The 21,836-nt window shown below is 35.1% G+C and overlaps 1 protein-coding gene across 6 annotated transcripts in view; it reads right to left on the bottom strand.

Annotated features, from left to right (window-relative positions):
- INTU (inturned planar cell polarity protein) overlaps positions 1-21,836 on the bottom strand; it is an 84,695-nt gene that overhangs the window by 47,127 nt on the left and 15,732 nt on the right. For 4 of the 6 annotated variants that reach the window (XM_004040373.5, XM_055385318.2, XM_055385320.2 and 1 more), the window contains exons 3-6: positions 19,778-19,863; positions 12,907-13,110; positions 7,331-7,449; positions 2,228-2,317 (exon numbers count right to left, since the gene is read on the bottom strand). In XM_004040373.5, the coding sequence (XP_004040421.5) occupies positions 2,228-2,317; positions 7,331-7,449; positions 12,907-13,110; positions 19,778-19,863 (499 nt within the window). The remainder of the gene's footprint in view (positions 1-2,227; positions 2,318-7,330; positions 7,450-12,906; positions 13,111-19,777; positions 19,864-21,836) is intronic. The other 2 variants (XM_055385317.2, XM_055385319.2) reach the window with 1 other exon arrangement.

Here is a 21,836-nt window from a genome sequence, read left to right as displayed (position 1 = left end):
TCATTTTTGTATTTTCTGAAGAGACGGGGTTTCACCATGTTACCTAGGCTGGTCTTGAACTCCTGAGCTCAAGCAATCCGCCAGCCTTGGCCTCCCAAAGTGCTAGGCTTATAGGTGTGAGCCACTGCCTGGCTGTAGAGCCATACTTTCTAAACAACTCCTTCGTTCTTCATAATCGAAACCCAAAGGACAGTCTCTGAGAAGGGTTCAGTATCCTATTTTAGACAGAAAAACACGTATTTTTCTCTTGTGTGGCTGGTTAAAGAGTGCCCTCATCTAGTATATGTCACAGCGCCACTATCCCCCCATGTAAAAAGATTTGAACCCCACATTTATGGTGGATTATATTTCTTTCTGTCCAGAATTAAAGTTACCTTCAAAACATAAGCATTTTGATATTTTTCACTGTAGCCATCTTTGGAATTCCTGTTTGTGATGGTAAAATAGGTCCACAAATTCTTTGATACTCTTCCCCTCAAGAAGTGAGGCTTAATTCCTCTCCCCATGAGTGTGGGCTAAGCTTAGTAACTCAATTCTAACAAACAGAATGGTGGAAATTACAAATATTGTGGAAATGGCAGTGTATCACTTTTAAGACTAAGCCATAAAAGGTCTTGTAGCATCCCCCTCTTTCTGTCTTTTGGCTCGCCGCTTTGGAGGAAGCCAGTTGACATGTTATGAGGATACCCAAGCAGCTACATGGAGAGGTCCATGTGGCAAGAAACTAGGCCTCCTGACAATGGCCATGTGTGTAAGCCACTTTGGAAGCAGATTCTCCAGCTCCAGTTAAAGCCTTCAGATAAGTCTATCCCTGGCCAACACTGGATTGTAACCTCAAGAAAAGACCTTGAGGCAGAACTACCTGCTAGGTTACTCCTGGATTCCTGAACCACGAAAACACCTTTGTGTTAATAAATGTTTACTATTTAAGTTTAAATTACCCCTATGTTTTTGGGAATGATTTGTTACACAGCAATAAAAAATGAATACACTGCTATATAATGAAGGAAATCTGGTTAACAAATTCATTACTAATAAAAAATAGTCATATTCACGTTCAGATTGGCTAGATAATGCATCTTTCTGGTACATCTTTTTCTTTCTTGGGAAGCTTGAAGCAACATCAAGAGAAAATTTATCTCAACTGGTATTCTCTGAAGTTGTATCCATCACATATTATAGTATTTATTTTGATATTTGATTCCTATTTTGTAGACCATATGCTATGATTCTACAGACCAAAGGAGAAAACTAAAGTGTGTTTAATTACTTAATAAAAGTTGTCTGAATACTTTTTAAAGTAGGCAAAAGTCTAAATTACAAGTTTTAAAAACCATTGAACAGGAACATAACACTATTATAATAGTAGTTAAGTCTATCTCTTTAGGGCCATTCTCTATACTTGTAGTCTATTTCTCCCTTAGTTTTCAATGTCCTATGACGTTAGGGAATCAATGTTGTAGAAAGAATTCAGACAGACCCACATTCAATTTCCAATCCTGCCTCTTGCTGATTATGCGAGCTTTGGCAAGTTACTGAACCCTCTTTTGATTTTACTTTCCTCACATGGAAAATGGAGCCAATAATCACTAAGTACGTCTGGAAGTGATTTTGAAGATTAAATGAGTTTAATAAATATAAAGTACCTAATGCAGTCCCTGGAGCACAAGGTCAGTTTATTATAATGTCAATCCTGCTTTTACCTCCAACTATTAAAATAATGTATACTTCAAAATACTCACAAAAAAGTTAACAGGGAGACCATGATAATATAAGATGTACCATTAGAGAAGTCACTTTAGAGTTACATATACCTTATTTTGTCAAAGATGCTCAACATCAGGGCAAAATACCCTTCTGCTGACCCTTAATTCTCCAAAACCTCCAACAGTAAAAAACTGTAAATGTGCAAAATCCAAATCACAATGTTGTCAAAAATTTAAGCAGAGGCAGAGCTCATCTCTCAGCCACCTCTCTACTGACCACAAAAGAAGCAAGTGTATTGACAGCCCCACCCTTACTAACTGGCCCAGCTGAGGCTTCATGGCACCTTTCTGCATTATTCATACCAAACGAACACAGGTAACTAATTTACTAGTGCAATAGATCTTTAAACTGTAAAACTGTTCAAGGAGTTTGTCTTTTGACAAAAATGTAATAATTTTAACAAAACAAAAGTTAACATTATTTTGAAATGATTTTAAGGTAAGCAAAAACCTCAACTTACTCTTCAGCAGGCAGGCCAATTAGCAACAACTTGTCAGATTCTTTCCAGTAAGCCACATGAATTTGTTTTCCATTTAAAAGGAGGGATGAGCTAAGAAACAATAAATTCAAAATAAGGTTAGAATACCTTTAAATGTCATAAAATTACAAGTATAATTCATAAAAGATTGCATATGGTATGATTTAAGAACTACATACTTAATAAGTGATTTCTTTTCATATTCCTGTCACATAAAAAATGCAAGGAATTATATGACAGCAAAAATATACTCCAACATATTAAAAAAAATAAAAATAAAAATAAACAGAAAACTCTAGGCCAGGCTGGGTGTGGTGGCTCACACCTATGATCCCAGCACTTTGGGAGACCAAGGCAGATGGATCTCTTGAGGTCAGGAGTTCGAGAACAGGCTGGCCAACATGGCAAAACTCTGTCTCTACTAAAATTACAAAAGATAGCCTGGTGGGGTGGTGCATGCCTGTGATCCCGGCTACTAGGGAGGCTGAGGTATGAGAAGTGCTTGAACCCAGGAGGCGGAGGTTGCAGTGAGCCAAGACTGTGCCACTGCACTCCAGCCTAGGTGACACAGTGAGACTCTATCTCAAAGAAAGAAAAAAGAAAACTCTAGGCCAAACAAAAGTAGACCTATTATAGAAAAAAAAAAAAAGTTGAAATTCTCTTGCTAACATTAAGTGACTAAATATAATTTTTTTTTTCCAAAAGAAAGCTTCAAAACTGGGTGCAGTGGATCATACCTATAATCCCAGCACTTAAGGGAAGCTAAAGTGGGAAGATCACTTGAGCCCAGGAGTTTGAGACCAGCCTGGGGAACAAAGTAAGACCACATCTCTTAAAAAAAAAAAAAAAAAATTAGCTGGGTGTAGTGGAGTGGTCCTGTAGTCCCTAGCTACTTGGGGACTGAGATGGGAAGATCACTTGAGGCTGGGAGGTCAAGGCTGCGGTTAGCCATGATTGCACCATGCACTCCAGCATGGGTGACAAAGCGAGGCCCTGTCTCAAAAACAAAACAAAAAAAAGCTTCATCTCAGTTGGTTAATTTAACAAATATTTTGTGACTGCCTATTTATGAAGATGATTTGCTAAAGAAAGGAAGATGTAGTCCCAGCTGAGATGACAATCAGTATGGGACACAAATATATAAACAAGTAACCAAAATGTAAGTCAGATTTAAATGTGTTCTCAAGGAAACTTTTGGGGTGATGAATGTATTCACTGTGTTGATAGTTTCAGGGTATACACCTATGTGAAAACTAATCAAATTGTACATTTTACATACGTTCAGTTTACTTCGTTATACTTCAGTGAAGTTTTAAAAATTTAAATATGTTCTAAAAAGAGAAAGAATAATGAACTATGATAATAAAGAGAACTTAAGTGTGTGGAATTTAAAATATAAATTATAAAATAAATTTTTTCACATAGAACATTGCTTTTGTCTTAATACTTTTAGAAATGCATACACTTTTAGACAAATATTAGCCTCTTGTAGTATACTAATATTACTATAGTTTAAAAAGTGTGTATGCAACAAAAGATACACACATTGCTAAGGAACCCCTAAAATAATTTCCATATTTATTACCTTCTTAAAAAAGTTTTTCTAGCTGTATTTACTGCTTTCCACAATTAACCCATATCTCACGGTTAATAACAAAATCTAAATATTAGGTAAAATAACATCTATTCTTTACAGTAGAAAAAATAAAGGCAAAAAAAAAAAAAAAAAAAAGCAACACCGCACAGAGAAACTTAAATTTTCTTTCTAATGAGACTGAAAAGGAGGAATGCACCTCCTTATGCTAAATGAAATGCACCTCCTTATGCTAAATGAAATGCACCTCCTTGTGCTAAATGAAAGAAGCCAGTCACAAATAGCCACACATTATATGATTCCATTCATATGTAATATCCAGAACAGGGATATCTATAGGAATGGAAAGTAGATTAGCAGTTGCCCAGGGGTTGGGCTGGCTGAGCTAAAGGGTATAGGATTTCTTTCTGAGGTGAGAAAAATGTTTTAAAATTGAGTTTGATGAGGGTTGCGCATATCTGTGAATACACCAAAAAGCATTTACTTGTACACTTTAAAATTTATTATTTGTATATATTTAGGGGGTACAAGTACAGTTTTAATAGATGGATGTTGCATGGTGGTGAAGTCTGGGCTTTTAGTGTAACCATCACCTGAGGAGTGTACATTGTATCCATTAAGTAGTTTTTCATTTCTGACTCCCCTCCCGCCCTTCAAAAGCTCCAGTGTCTGTTATTTTACACTCTATGTCCATGTGTATACATAATTTAGCCCCCATTTATAAGTGAGAATATGTAATATTTGACTTTCTGTTTGAGTTGTTTCACTTAAGATAATGGCCTCCAGTTCTATCTACGTTGCTGCAAATGACATGATTTCATTCTCTGTTATTTATTCCATTTATTTATTTAATTTACTCCATTTATTTATTTGTTCTTTTTTATTCCATAGTATATACATACACCACATTTTCTTTATCCAGTCATCTGTTGATGGATGCTTAGATTGATTCCATTATCTTTGCTATTGTGAATAGCACTCATAAATATATGAGTGCAGGTACCTTTTTGATATAATGATTTCTTTTCCTTTGGTTATATACCCAGTCATGGGGTTACTGGATCAAATTGTAGTTCTATTTTTGTTTTTTGAGAAATCTCCATACTGTTTTCTGTAGAGGTTGCACTCATTTACAATCCCACCAGCACTGTATAAGCATTCCCTTTTCTCTGCATCCTCACCAGCATCTGTTATTTTTTGACCTTTTAATAATAGCCATTCTGACTGGTGTAAGATGTTATCTCATTGTGCTTTTAATTTGCATTTCTCTGATGATTAGTGATGAGCATTTTTTCATATGCACGTTATCCATTTGTATGTCTTCTTTTAAAAAATGTCTGTTCATGTCCTTTGCCCACTTTTTAATGGGGTTATTTGTTGTTTTCTTGTTGAGTTGTCTGAGTTCCTTATTTAGATTCTGGATATTAGTCAGTTGGTGGATGTGCAATTTGCAAATATTTTCTCTCATTCCGCAGGCTATCTATTGACTCTGGACTATTTCTTCTGCTGTGTAGAAACTTTTCAGTTTAATTAAGTCCTACTTATCTATTTTTTGGTTTTGTTGCATTTGCTTTTGAGGTCTTACTAATGAATTATTTGCCTAGGCCAAAGTCCAGAAGAGTGTTTCCTAGGTTTTCTTCTAGCACTTTTATAGTGTCAGGCATTACACTTAAGTCTTTAATCTAACTTGAGTTCATTTTTGTATATGGTGAGAGAGATGGGTTCAGTTTCATTCTTTTGCATATGGCTATCCAACTTTCCCAGCACCATTTATTGAATAGGGTGTGCTTTCCCCAGCGTACATTTTTGTCAACTTTGTCAAAGGTCAATTGGCTATAGGCATGTGGCTTTATTTCTGTGTTCTCTGTTCTGTTCCATTGATCTATGTCTATTTTTATGCCAGTACCATGCTGTTTTGGGTTACTATAGAAAGCCTTGTAGTATAATTTGAAGTCAGGTGATGTGATGCCTCCAAGTTTTGTTCTTTTTGCTTAGGACTGCTTTGGCTATTCAGGCTCTGTTTTGGTTCCACACCAATTTTAGGACTACACATGCACTTCAAATGGGTGAATTGTATCACTTATGTACTATATCTCAATAAAGATTTTTAAAAAATAAAAAGAGGCCTGCAATATGCTTTTATGAACCCAAATTTATAAACTAAATAGAGCCTCCAGTACTACTGTATTGAAAATAAAGTTTGTATATACACTATATTAAAGTCACATAGTTAAACATGACTTTTAATTAGTTAAAATATAAAATTCTTCTGTCTATTGCCTTGTAGATTCTACCTCTTTTAAAATCATAGAAATGTCATTTCTACCTGAATATGGGGGAAAAAAAGTTAAAGCCTAGAAAATCCAACTTGATATTTTCTCAGTATTACAGAGGCTGTTGAACTTTGAGATAAAATTTCCTTGTAAAGTCTAAAATTGTTGAAATAATAAGGAAAAAAATTGTTTATAATTCTTAGATTTATTTTATGAAAAAAAACACAAAACCTAAAAGCTTTGAGCCTCTTCCTCCCATAAATTAACTATGGCATTTCAATGTCAGGGCTTAGTAAATCAATGGAATGGGTATTTGACTCTATAATTGACTATATTAAGAGTTCTAAATATAAAATTATTTGACATCAATTTTGCTCATCCATCATTAACTACACTGATGATGAATGCATCTGTCCTATTTGTCTATTTTTGGTTTTGCTGCATTTGCTTTTGAGGTCTTAGTCATGAATTATTTGCCTAGGCCAATGTCCAGAAGCATTTTTCCTAGGTTTTCCTCTAGCATTTTTATAGTGTCAAGTCTTCCTTTTAAGCCTTTAACCTAAATCAAGTTAGATTAAAGGGACAAATGGGAGCTAAATAATGTGTACACGTGGACATAGAATGTGGAATAACAGACACTGGAGATTTTGAAGGGTGGAAGGGTAGGAAAATTCACAGATTATGAATAGCCCTCCTAAAGAACATTCTGTATTTTTCTATCATTGTTGTAAGAACAGAATATGTCCTAACTATATGACCAATTTTGGTGTTCAGTCATTCTTGCCAATTCTGTTTGCCACAAAGGTATTGCCTAGGAAGTTAACAATCAAGATAGAAACATGAAAAAGCTGAGATTCATAATAATGCCATGCTTAAAAGATACATCTTCATGAAGAAATAATAAATATAGGCCCAAGTGTTTTTTAAAATGTGCCAAAACACCCAGATCTACAGCTGTGTTGAGAATCTACACTTCAAATAGATGACTGGTAGAAATAACTTAGATGAAGCAAAAATCTGCAGACATTCTGCAGAGCTCGTTATCTATAATGTATAGATATATACGTGTATATACATACATTATAGACTATAATGTATATAATACATACATTGTAGATACAAGTATATTTGTATACCAGATACTTGTTTTAGCATTTTGTCAGGGTGAAATAAAAGAACTTGAAAAAAACAGAATTAAAGCTAAATAAAAATTATTACCTAGTAACTTGTGTCCCAGTTACGTTTTCCAGCATGTCACAGAGTGTGAGAAAAATCCCTCTCACACTTTTAAGTTTCTGAGATGCTTCAGACATTGGATAATGATAAAGAATTTCCTGCTGTTAAATGAAACAAATGATCAAACCACCCAATTTTCCAACCATTATCTTTGTCAGGGCAAGTTCAAACTTTGTATTAAGAAAAGAACAAAAAATGAATCCTTTCAGCTTCAGTGGGAGTTTTGTTCAAACACAAGGGGAGAACTATGCTTGGAATTTTAACACATTAACTAGCATGTAAAATACTACACTTGAAAATAAGTTAGAGACTGCCGAAATTAGTCATAATAACAAATAATATACTAAGTAGGATACTGATTAATTTACATTACAATTCATTTAAAACAGTTTTAAACTTTAATCTCTTTAATAATAACTTATAATACTAATTTTTTATTATAGTTTGTTAATACTATACAGTTATTCTCGTCCCCTGTGGTTACATAGCTACACAGGTACCATAAGTAACTATTAGGAGTCTTTAAATTTAATTACTTTTATATTACTTTTTAAAAGACAATATTCAACATTTTTGGTGAAATCATTAAATCCAAGCCAAGACAGCAATTAAACTTACAAAGTGAGAATACAGAACTAAATTATAATATAGATAATAAGAAAAAAGTGTCACGATATTATAAAATCTTATTTGTCAAATTAGAAACACTGTGTATACCACAAACTAATCTGAATTCAAACTTTAAAAGAGCATATTTTATTTTAAATCATGGAAAATACTAGACATACAAGATAATTCACAAAATGCTTTATATTTTTCTGTTTTCAAGAAGAGCATGTCCCGGGAAACAGATAGTTTTTACAAAATAAAATGACAAACTTCAAAATCAGGATGTGCGCTGTGCTAATACTTTCATACAAAGAGATGAACCATTCTGTACCTCATTTTTTGTTGTTACTTAAAGCAACATTTATTTCTTTCACAAGGAAAATTAAAAGCAGGCAAAATGAAAATGTTAAGAGAGGAACCATGAAGAATTCAGAGTGGCTTCCAGTTGCCCTGTTTAATGACTGTATCCATAAATATTAATATTGCCACTATTGAAAACCCAAACTCCTTAAATAGTATCATATATTTTCTCTGGTTCTCCAGCTCTCTAAAGAGTATTATATATCTTGCTGCGGTCTCGCTATACAATAAATAATTACATGATATGGTCTCCATGTCTTGCCAACTTTTACATTATGACAAATATAAATAAATTGGAGACATCTGCTTTTTATACTTAGTAAGCACATTCAATATATGCAAATTGCTATAGAATATGCTGGCCAAATACACTCTGCCTAACAACTGAAATTGTATTGCAGTAATTCTAGTGTAAAAAGGTTAAAAAACATTATTTTATATCTAGAAATTAAGTTAAATATCAGTTAAGATCTTCTGTTGTCTACTTAATAGATTTAAATCTTGGCCAATAAATAATTTTTTTGCATTTAGCCAAAATACCACACACTACTTTAAACAAAAAAAAACCCCATATACTCTTTGAATAGTTTTTCGAAATCTCCAAGCTTATGGTCTTTACATTTTGAAATCTTGTGACTTGAAGAAGATAAGCTTTTATTAAATATGTAACTCACAGAAAACAAAATGACCTTATGACATTTTGTTATAAATTAAGCCATACCAGTTAAAAAAGGTCTTTTGAGAAGGTCTCTATTCCAGTCATAAAAGCCTCACTATTAAAGACCTGGCAAGCTCTATGGTTCCTAACCAATTTAATTAGCTGTATTTTTAAGCACTTATTAGTAGCATGCATTTGCAGTAGCTTCCACTCTGTTCAATAAGAATAAAAGCCTCTCTTAATTACAATGTTGATACAGGGCTGGCAACAGACAGAAACCTGTTCTTTTGAGAAACATCTACACACTTTCCCATGGAAAGAAAGGCAAGGATGACAAAAGGTCTTAGCAGTATCTTACTCCAAAACGACTTAGAAAGATTCAGGATGTTATCATCCCAGAAATTTGTTGTATGTTTTATATAACAAATGCTTAAATATTTCATTTGTTTTAAAAATATAAAGGATCAGTACTACACACAAGAAATTAGAATTATTAACTCTAGGTCTGCATGTATTTTTCAGAACACAGAAAATAAAAAAAATGTGTCTAAGTAAATTCCTTCTTTGCCATTTTGATTATTCACTAAATTTTGATATATGAAGCAACACAAGGAAATGCATCCTTTTGGATAAAACAGCTTTAGCATTGAGAATACAGACTGGAAGGATTTCAAAAAGAAAGAGATACAGATTAGTTAAAAACATTTTAAATCTCACTTCTGTTCAAAGCATTATGTTTGACTAGATGCTCTGAGAGACCCTTGCGCTGTAAAACCAGATCCATGGCCAGAACATACTTTTCAAATTGCTGACATGCAAGAAGCAGACAGGTTTCCAAGGACAACCTTCTAACTTCCTCCATTACTGCAGAGCCAGTTAGGGTCTCTGCTGGGAGTGTTGAGTGGTGGGCAGAAAGACAGAAGCAGGGCTGTCCCGAGGGCTGATTCCCACGACAGCTTCCATCAGGACACTGAGTACTGGGCTAGGAACAAGGTAGGTGAGCTGAGCCTAGAACCACTGTATTAAGCCCATACCCTCAAGTAAGGCTGAAATATCCTAGGTCAGTGGCAAAAGCAGAAGAAACAAATTATCTCTGGAGGAGAGCATCCCCTCATTAGAATGACAAGACTCCCAAAGATAACATCAAGCAATAAGTTTAGTCAAAGATCCCCAAGGACATAAGAAGGCAAACCATTGCAAGTGAGAATCCTCTTAGGACTAGAGCTAGTAGAATCTAGTAGATCTAGAATAGAGTATAGAGTCTACAAGTATAGAGTCACAAAGATGAGCAAGCAACAAGAGACCACCGGGGATATCATGGCAGATTTGAAATGTTGATTAAGCACTATTCAGAAACTTCTAAAAATAAATATATAATTGTTTAAATAGAAAACACAATGGAGAGATTAAACAACAGTTTGGGCACAGAATACTAAAAGCTGAACAAACACTAGAAAAGGCATATTCCTTACAAAGGAATGATAGACTGACAGTAGACTTCTTAACAGCAATAATAGAGGTCAAAAGACAAAGGGATACTATCTTCAAATAGATTAGAGAAAATAACTATCTACTTAGGTGGCACAAGCAATCCCACATATTCACTTGATCTTCTTCCTGGCCACACAGGAAGGCTACATTTCTTACTTCCTTGCATATGGATAGACCATGTGACTAATTCTACCCAATGGAACATGAGCAGAAATGATGTTACTTCTTTCAAGTCAGGTCTCCAAAATGTCCCATGTGATACTGCCTGCCTTCTCTCTTCTCTCATTGGCCAGCTAGATGCAAAGGATCTAACAGAGGACTCCCAAGCCCTTGGGAATAATAGGAACACTAGAAGAAAGGCTGGAGTCACTGAGCCACATGACCAGGAACAGTTAAATGAAATGAGATCTAAATTTTCATCATGTTAAGCCACTGAGACATTAGGATTGTTTGTTATAGCAAGTAGCCTACCCAGATGAATACAATCTAGAATTATCAAGCTACCTTTCAGGAAGAGGTAAAAGAAGACATCATCAGATAAATAACAACAAAAAGAATTGATCACCAACACACTTTCACTAAAAAGAAATATTTAAAATATGTTTTAGGAAGAAAATAATGATCCAATAAAGACAGTTTCCGATGTAAGAGGATGATGAGTAAAGAAAAAGTGAGGCACAATTGTAAATTTAAACTAGGTACAGCTGTATGAAATACATAATATTTATATTAAAAACAAACATATAAATATATGCAATATATAATTATATTTATATATATCATTTATATATTGTATAATATATACTTAATTTATACATTTTTTGGTGTATAAAATGTAATAATAATAAGTAGTAGTAGTATAATTATAGATGATGGAGAAAAGAGATAGCACTAAAATATTGATGACAATAGCACATGAGTAAAGGAAGGGTAACTGAAGCTAAGGTGTATTAAGGGCTTTGAATTATTTGAAAAGGGGTTAAGATAGTGTTTCACTTTAGAATCTGTTAAGACAAACATCATGTTAAATTTTAAGTGTAATCATTTAAAAAACAGAAAGAGTATATAGCAAGAATAATGATACAAGCAACGAAAAATAGATAAGAAAAATATCACAGAAAAAGCAGTTCCAGTAGAAATTTTTAAAGAAGATAGCAGAAATGAATTCAAATATATCAGTAATCTCTATAAATGGACTCACTGAGTTTGTCTGTTAGAAGACAGAGACTGCCAGATTGGAAACAGGCTGCGTGTAAAAGATATGTCAAATACATAAAGACACGGACTGAGAAAAAGAAAGAAAAAAATTCAAATACTTATAAAATAGAGCTCTATGATATTAAATATTATTTTTAAAACGTTAATGTTAAAAAAGGACTTTAAGACAGAAACAAACTAGGGTGGAGAGAATCATATCATGATGTCAAAAAGTTTAGTTTTCTCCATGAAGATTTAATAATTCTAAACATTAATGCACCTAACAAAATTGTCTCAAAATATATAAAGCATAAATATTTAGAACTGGAGGGAAAAATGGACAAATCCTCATCAGAGGGGGAGATTTCTATATCTTTCTTAATTATGAATAGGCAAAGCAGACAAGAAACCAATAAAAGATAAAACTTGAACAAAACAATTAACAGCCTCAAAACATTGATGTTGAAAGGTAACCTGGTATCAAAGAAAGGGCATAGAATTTGGAAACACTTCAGCTTAGATAGAAATTGTCAGTTACTAGCTATGTGAACTTAAACATTTTACTTATCTTTACTAGGATTATTTCCTTTACCTGCAAATAAAAATACCAAATATCTGATATTATGCTAGACAAAAAGTAGGTATTCAGTAAACATTGAAAATGAATTTAAAAAATAATATGTAAAACATAAAAACTATTTACAACCTATGGAAGAAAGTTAATGCTACATCCCCCTGCATTAAAAGCTATTAATAGCAGGAGGGGATTGATTGTAACAGAGCACAGAGGAAATTTTTTGAGGTGATAAAAATGTCCCATATCATGATTGTGATACTGGTTACAAAAGTGTAATATATTTGTCAAAACTCATCAAATTGTACACTTAAAATTGTTGAATTTTATTATGTATAAGTAATACTTCAATGAAACACATCAAAAAAAGCTAAAAAGACCTTAGCTTCTAAGTTAAAAGATATTGCAACTATACCTTCCTCTTTTTTCTTTTCCTACAGAAATAACTGAATAATTTGTTTTCATTTTAAAAACATTTGTGGTATGAAATATTCATATTTATAATAGAGTATTAGATACACAATTTTAAAGAAAAACAGTTAATTCATTTTTGTCTCTTGCTTAAATCAAATATACTCACTATTCACTGGGAATACGATAAAAGGTCCTTACTTTTTCCTTTGGACTTTTGACTAAACTTATTTCCTTTGGACTTTTGAGGACACTCACCTCTTCCTTTGAGGTTTCTGAGTCGAGCTGTAGTGTGAGATACATAATGATATGAGGAGTGTTTAGGCCGCTCTGCTGGATATCTTCAACCTCTTCTCCCCAGAGAAGCTTGACTAAATCACTTGTGTTGGACTGTGTCTTTTTCTGTCTTGGTTGGGATGTCTCCCTTTTCACAGCATATGCATTTTCAAATGTCAGTTTCACCTTTAAAAATTAAAACAATGTGTCGACTTTTTGACAAGGGAAAATCAGCTGCAGTTTTCACAATGAAGGATCTGTGCATGTACATACACCCAGGTATGTACAGTATATATAAATCATCCTAGAGTGAGGGCTCCTGATGGCTGGGGCTGCGTATTCTATTTATATTTGTATTTTCGGCTCCTAGGAGAGTGTCTGATACATATTACCACAAATATTTGTTGAATAAGAATGTATAATGTTCTGTATAAAATTCATTTAATTAAACATAATCATTGCAGTCTAAATTGTTGACTATAAAAATAAGAAAGGCCATCAAAAACCAGAAATTAGTATGATCTGATAGTGCAAAAAGAATAACACCACAATATGAATGCCGATAGCACTGGCTTATCTGGGAAGATAGAAGGAAGACATTCAGCATTAAGAGTGACTTCACACAACCAAAGTTAACTCTCCTTTCAAATAAGGTGGTATTTCAAATATTCTTCTCTCAGACATTCTTTCTGGTTCTTTAAAACAAAGGCCAAGGAAAGTAAACGCTATCAACATGCTGGATCTTAGACCAACATGGCTCTAAGAAGATTATCAATTTTATCAAGACAGTTTTAATTTCATGGCCTGATGTCAAGATTGGTAAGAGTCCAGAATGTGGCCATTTTCCACAGATATGGAAAGGTAGCCTCCACTTCTCAATTACCTAACGGTTCTGGTACTGGTCTGTGGCCTGGGGGTTGGGGACCCCTGGTGTAAGAGGATGCCCTTATTCTTAGGAGATACATGCCAAAGTACTTAGGGATGAAGTATTAAAATTACCTATCCTTGGAAAAGGAAATATTTGTCTAGATACCAATTGGTCAAAGATAACTCGTTCATTTCAAAGAAGTACCAAAATTGGATAGCCACACATAGAATGAAACTCTGTCTCTCACCGTACACAAAAATTAACTTAAGATGGATTAAAGACTTAAATCTAAGGCCTGAAACCATAACAATTCCAGAAGAAAATGTACTCTTTGGATACTGGCATAGGCAAAGAATTTATGACTAAGACTCCAAAAGCAAATGCAACAAAAACGAAAATAAATAAATGGGACCCAATTAAACTAAAAAGCTTTTGCACAGCAAAAGAAATAATCAACAGAGTAAACAACCTACAGGATGGGAGAAAATAGTTGCAAACTACGCATCTGACAAAAAAACTAATATTCAGAACCTCTAAAGAACTCAAATCAGCAAGAAAAAAGTAATCCCATTAAAAAGTGGGCAAATGACTTGAATAGACATTTGTCAAAAGAAGATATACAAATGGTCAACAAACATGAAAAAATGCTCAACATGACTAATCATCAGGGAAATGCAAGTTAAAATAAAATGAGGTACCTACCACCTTACTCCAACCAGAATGGACATTATTAAAAAGTCAAAAAACAATAGATGGAGCAGACGTGGTGAAAAGGGAACGCTTATGCCCTGCTGGTGGAAATGTAAATTAGTACAACCTCTATGGAAAACAGTACGAAGACTTCTAAAAGAACTAAAAGCAGATCTATTATTAGATCCAGCAACCCCACTACTGGGTATCTACCCCAAATTCCTTTATCTGAGAATGAGGATTTAGGAGTACCCAAAAGAAAGTATATGGAAGCCTTTGGTGGTGTTCCCTGGAAATTTGAGAACTCTTTGGGGAATTCCTGAGTACAGACTTTGTGACAGATAGATGGGAGCTCTGAAGATTGTCCCCTGGCATTGGGCTTTAGGAAGGAGCTCTGAGTGGAGATGTGTGAGCGGTACAGAAGGGGAGAAATCAAATCAGAGGGAGCATGAGATGAGTCACATCCTAGAGAAGCAGGTGTCACAGATATGAAGCTGGAGTGTCTATGAGAGTTGTGCATAAGAAGTGGTGACAAGAAAGCGGGTCCTCAGAGAAAGAAACGCATCTCAGAACAAGGAAGGCATCTTTCCCAGCTGAGATTCTTATGGGTGGAGAGGTCAAAAGATAGGGTGCAACCTACCAAATATAAAAAAGGGAAATTTTTAAGTCTACCAAAAATAGACTTAAAAATTCACCAATTTTCTTCAGGCAGCAGCAACAACCTCAAATTTAAGATTGGTTTGCTATGCTTGGTGAAAAACAACATACTTGAAAACTAGTGTTATACTTGGCAAACAACATCATTTATTTTCTGTGGTGCAAGGACCTTTTTGTCTCACCACAACAAAAACTCAAACAAAAACACACACCACCGAACCATCCATTAAAATTCCTTAGGGAACTATTTCAGCTACTATTCTTCTGATTTAAGTAAAGTTGGCTCCATAATACAAATAAAATTATACTTTAAAAAGACATTTTTAAAAGCTTACATGTTAAGTAGCTACAAATGTCAGGAAATCTGGTTGCCTTGATAAAATGGTAAAGGGTGAGACAGATAACCAAATTAAGAGTTAAGTGCTATTTTAAAAAATAGGTTGATATACATAAATATTAGGGATATTATATGTTTTATAGGGAAAAACTTTTATTAAATGATACTTAACGTAAGTTAGTTTACATGAAGCTTCTTATAAAGGGTTTTCTCTTATTACTCTGTGAGACTTTAACCTGGTACAAGGTTCAGGATCCTTCGTGTCCTATGTCCCTCTTCTTTGTGTGGTTTGCCCAGCCTTTCCTCAGACCCAAGGACGCACTCTCTATGACTCATCACTTCCAAAGTCTTGTCGCTTTGTCTTTTCTTTCTACTTCAGTCTTTAGCCCATCCTATTTAAAAAGCAACGTCTCTTCCAAACAAAGAAATCATCTACCAAACAAAGAAATCCTCTGATTCCCCTTTAGCTACCATCCTCTTCACAGATGGGAGCTGGGGAGGCTGTGAGAATCTGCAGCAGCTGTGGAAGCTGACCAGTCTGTCACCTCTGCTTCAGTCTGCACCGTCTCTCCCATCATCTACACTGCTCTCTGCATGTGTTGTCCTTTCCCTGTTGGCTAACAGCTGGCAGATGATTTCAATACTCCTTAGTCAAAATTCTGAGGGAATCGAGTCTGACTGGCTCAGCAGATTATCTCTCCTCCATCCTCTTCTCTTCTTGGGCCACCTCACTGAGTGACTCAAGACAAAACTTGGAAGGCTTCTTGGACTTCTCTCTCTCCTGTAGAAAATATTGTCCTCTTTCCTTCCTCTCTGTCTTAAATCTAATCTCCTCCTCCTCCATCCCCGGTCAATAAAGGCTCAGGCCTTTATCATCTCTCTTCTGGACTACTGCAAACCCAACCACCTGGTTTCCCGACCTCCTGTCTTGCATATGCCTCCCCCATCCAGAGTGATATATTCCTAAAATGCAAATTTGATTTGCATGTAAGTCCTGCACTTTAAAATGTTGATATAAATGGTTACTTCTGGGTTCTGAGAATAGATTTACAAATATTTAAAAAAATTTACTAGTTTGTTTTCTAATTTTTCCACAGTATATGTATCATTTCTGTGTAACAAGGAAATAATAAAAGTTAAAACATTCCACTCAAGAATCATTTCCTTTAAGAAGCCTTTGCCCCTCTCCTTTAGGCCTAAGAACTACCTGAGAGAGAAGAGTCCAAGACTAATAATCTTCAGGCTGTTCTCCTAGAAAAGGAGTTAGGTTCCTCCAAAGCTCTAAAAAAGCCAGATATGGCCCAGTACTAAATGAAATCAGTCTTGGTCATCTGCAAAATTTAGACCCAAGCTCCCGGATAAAGATGGGAAGAGACGATGTACTACAAGCATGATTATGTACCTGTTAAATGAATGAGAGCACAGAGCTGCAGAAACGGATCAGGGTCACAAAAGTCAACAATTAGATGGGTATTTGCACCTTTGTTCTTGTTATTTAAAATTTCGAAAACCTCTTTTTTAAATCAACATTTTATTTTAGAAATTTTAAAACTACAGAAAAGCTGTAAGAAGAGAACAATGATTGCCCATAATCCCACACCTAATGGCACTATTGCTCACATTTTGTCACATTTGCTTCATTTTGTCTCTTCTCTCTGGTCTTCCTTTCCTTTCCTTCCATACTCCTCTCTTCTCTGTATGTATTTTTTAAGTTTCTTGGCTGAACCTGCAAATTATTTGCAGGTATTTTAATACATTGTCCCTAAGTACTTCAGCAGGTATCTCCTAAGGATAAGGGCATCTTCTTACACCAGGGGTCCTCAACCCCTAGGCCACGGATAGGTACCAGAACCATTAGGAACCAGGTGGCATAGCAGGAGGTGAGTGGCCAGTGAGCGAAGCTTCATTCATATTTATAGCCACTCCCCATCACTCACATTATTGCCTGAGCTCTACCTCCTGTCAGATCAGTGGTGACATTAGATTCTCCCAGGAACACAAAACCTGTTGTGAACTGTGCATGTGGGGGATCTAGGTTGTGCACTCCTTATGATAATCTAATGCATGATAATCTGTCACTGTCTCCTGTCACCCCCAGATGGGACCATCTAGTTGCAGGAAAACAAGCTCAGGGCTCCCACTGATTCTACATTATGGTGAGTTGTATAATTATTTCATACTAATAGAAATCGTGCATACAATAAATGTATACTTGACTCCTCTTGCATGTTTAACAAGGATGGATTAATTGTGGATGGAACTGGTCCAAAATATTTAAATCCTAATTTCTTTCTCTCCCTTTTTCTTCTGCTAAGTGTGCACAGTTGAATTTGCAAAGGTTAATTAAATATAAGTATAATGTGATTCTGCTGTAAACATAACTTTTCATATTTTTGAAGAAAGAATAGACATGATTGAACTCTGGCAATACTGGAAGCACACCTGCAACCAACATAGGCAAGAAAAGGGGATCCCTCACTCAGGGATAATACATAGCTACTCCACTTGGGGGAAGCTGACTCACTTGTCAAAATACTGCAATTCTTCACTACTAATCAATAAGTAGCTGCTGTCTGAGCACCCTGAAGTACCCTAGTACCCTCTGTTGGACCTCCCCACATCTAGTGACTAAACTGGGTAACAGTACAACCTACTCTAGCACCATGGCTGGCTGATGTCCCCCTGATTGTTACTATTTCAAACACCACCCCATCTCCATCTACATCTCGCTATCCATTCCTAGGCATTGCTGGTCTCAGCTACCATAGTTATCCCAGCACTTTCATTTTACATTTCCAAAGATAGCTAAATTTACAGAGCATCTGTGTGTGTGTGTGCATGCGCACACATACATGTGCATACAAAGTATGTTTAAAACAAATAAATGGGCATTAGGGAAATCTTGTTTCCCAGAAAATAAGGAATTTCATCATGTGCCTTATTATTTCAGAATCTCAAATCAGATGCAGCTGAGATTCTGATTTATCAGGGATTCTATTCTTCAACCTGACCAATCCAAAAACGACTTCATCCTCTCACTGCCTGATGGGTCCTCTGTCCCACCAGTCTCCAAACTTTTTGGCACCAGGGCCTGGTTTCATGCAAGACAATTTTTCCACAGACCAGGGTTGGGGGACGGTTTCGGGATGATTCAAGCACATTACATTTATTGTGCACTTTATTTCTATTATTATTATAATAAATTGTAATATATAATGAAATAATTATACAACTCACCATAATGTAGAATCAGTGGGAACCCTGAATCTGTTTTCCTGCAACTAGATGGTCCCATCTAGTTGGGGTGATGGGAGACAGTGACAAATCATCAGGCATTAGATTCTCATAAGGAGCATACAACCTAGATCCCTTCCTTTCATGCACAGATCACAATAGGGTTTGTGCTCCTAGGAGAATCTAATGCCACCCCTGATCTAACAGGAGGTGGAGCTCAGACACTAATGTGGGCGATGGGGAGCAGCTGTAAATACAGATGAAGCTTTGCTCGCTTGCCCACTGCTCACTTCCTGCTGTGGAGTCCAGTTCCTAACAGGCCACGAACCACTACCAGTCTGTGGCCCAGGGTTTGGGGACCCCTGCTCTAACCCATATAAAGCATATCATCTTCCCTATCCCCCCAAAAAGAGAACGCTAATTCCTGATGCTATCTAGAACGGAGTATTCATGGTATACTCTGTTACCAAAAGGTATAGCACTTGCAAAATACCCCTAATAACTGAAAAACATCATCTACGATACACAATGTCAATGTTTAGGGTATCAAAATTACTTTTTATAAAATAAATTTATTTCTATCTACAAGGATTGAAAAATAATTCGTTAAGTAGCCAAACAAAAGTCCAGGAGAAAAGCTTAATCAAGAAACTTGTATGATTTGTTTTTAAAATAAAATCACATTGGAAAAAAAAAACATTATAGCAACAGTGATCTTAGTAAGTCAGAGAATAGAAAACTCCATGACTATTTAAAATGACTCTTCTAGGAACTAGATTGTCACAAGCATATATGGTAGTTATAATGGCAAGTTTGCAATTATGTATGTTTTCATTACTGTTGCTGTTACTGCTTTATGTAGAATTTTACTTGTAGATATTTCTCTCTTTTTAGAATAATCTCCAAAAGCTAATAATATTAGCAAGAGCTAAATTTTCTTAAATAGGCAAGTATCAGTGTAACTCATCCATTATACATGATACTTTTCAGAAGCTTAAAAAGGAAAATAGTGCACGATATATTTATTTTATGTAACATCATAAAATATAGAAAAAGAATGTCCATACCTGCATAGGTCCAGGAATGCAAGACAGAACTCTCTCAATGTTTTCAGTAGTAACATCAACATCATTTACAGCAACAAGGACATCACCTGAAACCAGAATAACAATAAAAGATAGTTTTATGAATATCTAAAAACCATAGAGGTCTAGAATTGGAACATTAAACAGCTACTCTGACCTCCTCAAAGTACAGTGAGAAATGTGGTGCAGACAAGCAGGAACTTGTCCAGGTTTATACAGCTCATTGGTGGCAGGGCTACTCTCCTAACTTTACTCTTCTTAATCTATAATACTGCCCATTATTGCACCATAAATAATACAACCTATGAATATTAAAAAAATAACTATTTTTATTCTTGATACAATTGGGAGAATTATGTAAACCCAAAGAACAAATGGAAAATTTGTTAGCATGAACCAAATACCGTACTTGACAAAATTGAATCTAACCACTTAGACCCACAGTAAAAACAAAACAAAACAAAACAAAAACCCAGCTGAAATTCTAATTAAATCCATGTGGCATATCATAACACAATATGCTATGGTATTCACTTCTGTTATTGATCTATGTCTACACACAGTTCTTTTCTTCAAAGGCCCCAACCATATCAAAATACACTGCATGTTTGGTAAAAATTTCCTTTTCCGTGTACTTTAAAAGAAATGTGTAGGTTTTCCAAATCTGATAATAAAATAAATATCAGTGTTAAAATGGAAATTTACTTTCAGAACATAATTAAAGATACTATCAAAATACCAGTAAGCTATATTAATAGAAATATAGACATACCAAAGTTATTTTTCTCATCATTCCTAAATATATTATTAGGAAATTGATGAAATAATTCATATTCATCCATTCATTTAACAAATATTTACTGAGCACTTAATGTGTGCCAGGCACTATTCTAAGCACTAGAGACAAAGAATTGAACAAAGACAAAATCTCTACTCTCAGGGAGCTTAATATTCTTTGGGGAAGATGGATAATAAACATGTATACAGGTTAAGTATCCCAAATCCAAAAATTGAAAATCCAAAATGCTCCAAAATCCAAAACTTTTTGAGCACCAACCTGACCCTCAAAGGAAATGCTCATTGGAGCATTTTGGATTTGGGATTGTCAGATTTGGGATGCTCAACAGGTAAGTATAATGCAATATTAAAAAAAAAAAAATTGGAAGCAGTTCTGGTCCCAGGTATTTTGAAGAAGGAGTACTCAACCTGTATATGTAGAATCGTGTTGGTAGATAATTCTTCATGAGTCTCATGTTTCTGTACATCTTACAAGCCGAGGCATTGAGAGTCTTTGTTCTAGACTGTCTTTTCAAAGACGTTCGTGTAATGAACAGCCTTGGACAACAGAGATATGTTTCCATCCTGAGCAAAGGTCAAGCTTGTTTACTGAATGGTATAATAAGGTCAATGCTGTGCTCAATATCTTATTATTAATAACTGTTCTTTATAAAAGATTGGTGTTCCCTAAGTTCAGAGTTCCTTTCCTTTAAGGCAACCCATTATTAGGCATCACTTGGCCATCTGTAGGGTTGGCAAACAGATGAAAATGTTGCCACTGTAGGTACTGCTATTCCTCCTTTTTTTCCTTCCTCTCCTTGATACTCTATTGAATGAGAATGGGGTTAAGTGCAGAGTAAGCAGGAGTAGTTTCTTAGGCCAACTGTGAAGGCTTGAACTAGGTTTAGATGCTCAAGAGATACAACTCAGATGGGAGTTTTGCAAGCATGGGCACCAAGTCATTATGATGGTTAACTATTACAGCACTTTGGACAAACTTTTCTTAAAAGTAAGAACTTGCAGACCAAAATAAACTTTCAACTTGAAGTCCACTTGGAAAAAAAAAAACACAACAAGATGCCTGTTCAATTTCTCCTATATAAGAGATTAAAAAAAGTACTATATCAAATTACTTATAGCTGTAGTGATTAAAAAAAATAAAGGAATGATGGACACAGTATAGCTGTGTCAATGTAAAATGAAACCACTTTTGGACTATCCTAATGATTAGTTCTGTTGTCTATAGTTATCCTCAGGGCACAGA

Source organism: Gorilla gorilla, chromosome 3 (assembly GCF_029281585.2).
Source record: "Gorilla gorilla gorilla isolate KB3781 chromosome 3, NHGRI_mGorGor1-v2.1_pri, whole genome shotgun sequence".
NCBI classification, from domain to species: domain Eukaryota; kingdom Metazoa; phylum Chordata; class Mammalia; order Primates; family Hominidae; genus Gorilla; species Gorilla gorilla.
This window is presented reverse-complemented; position numbering and strand designations above follow the sequence as displayed.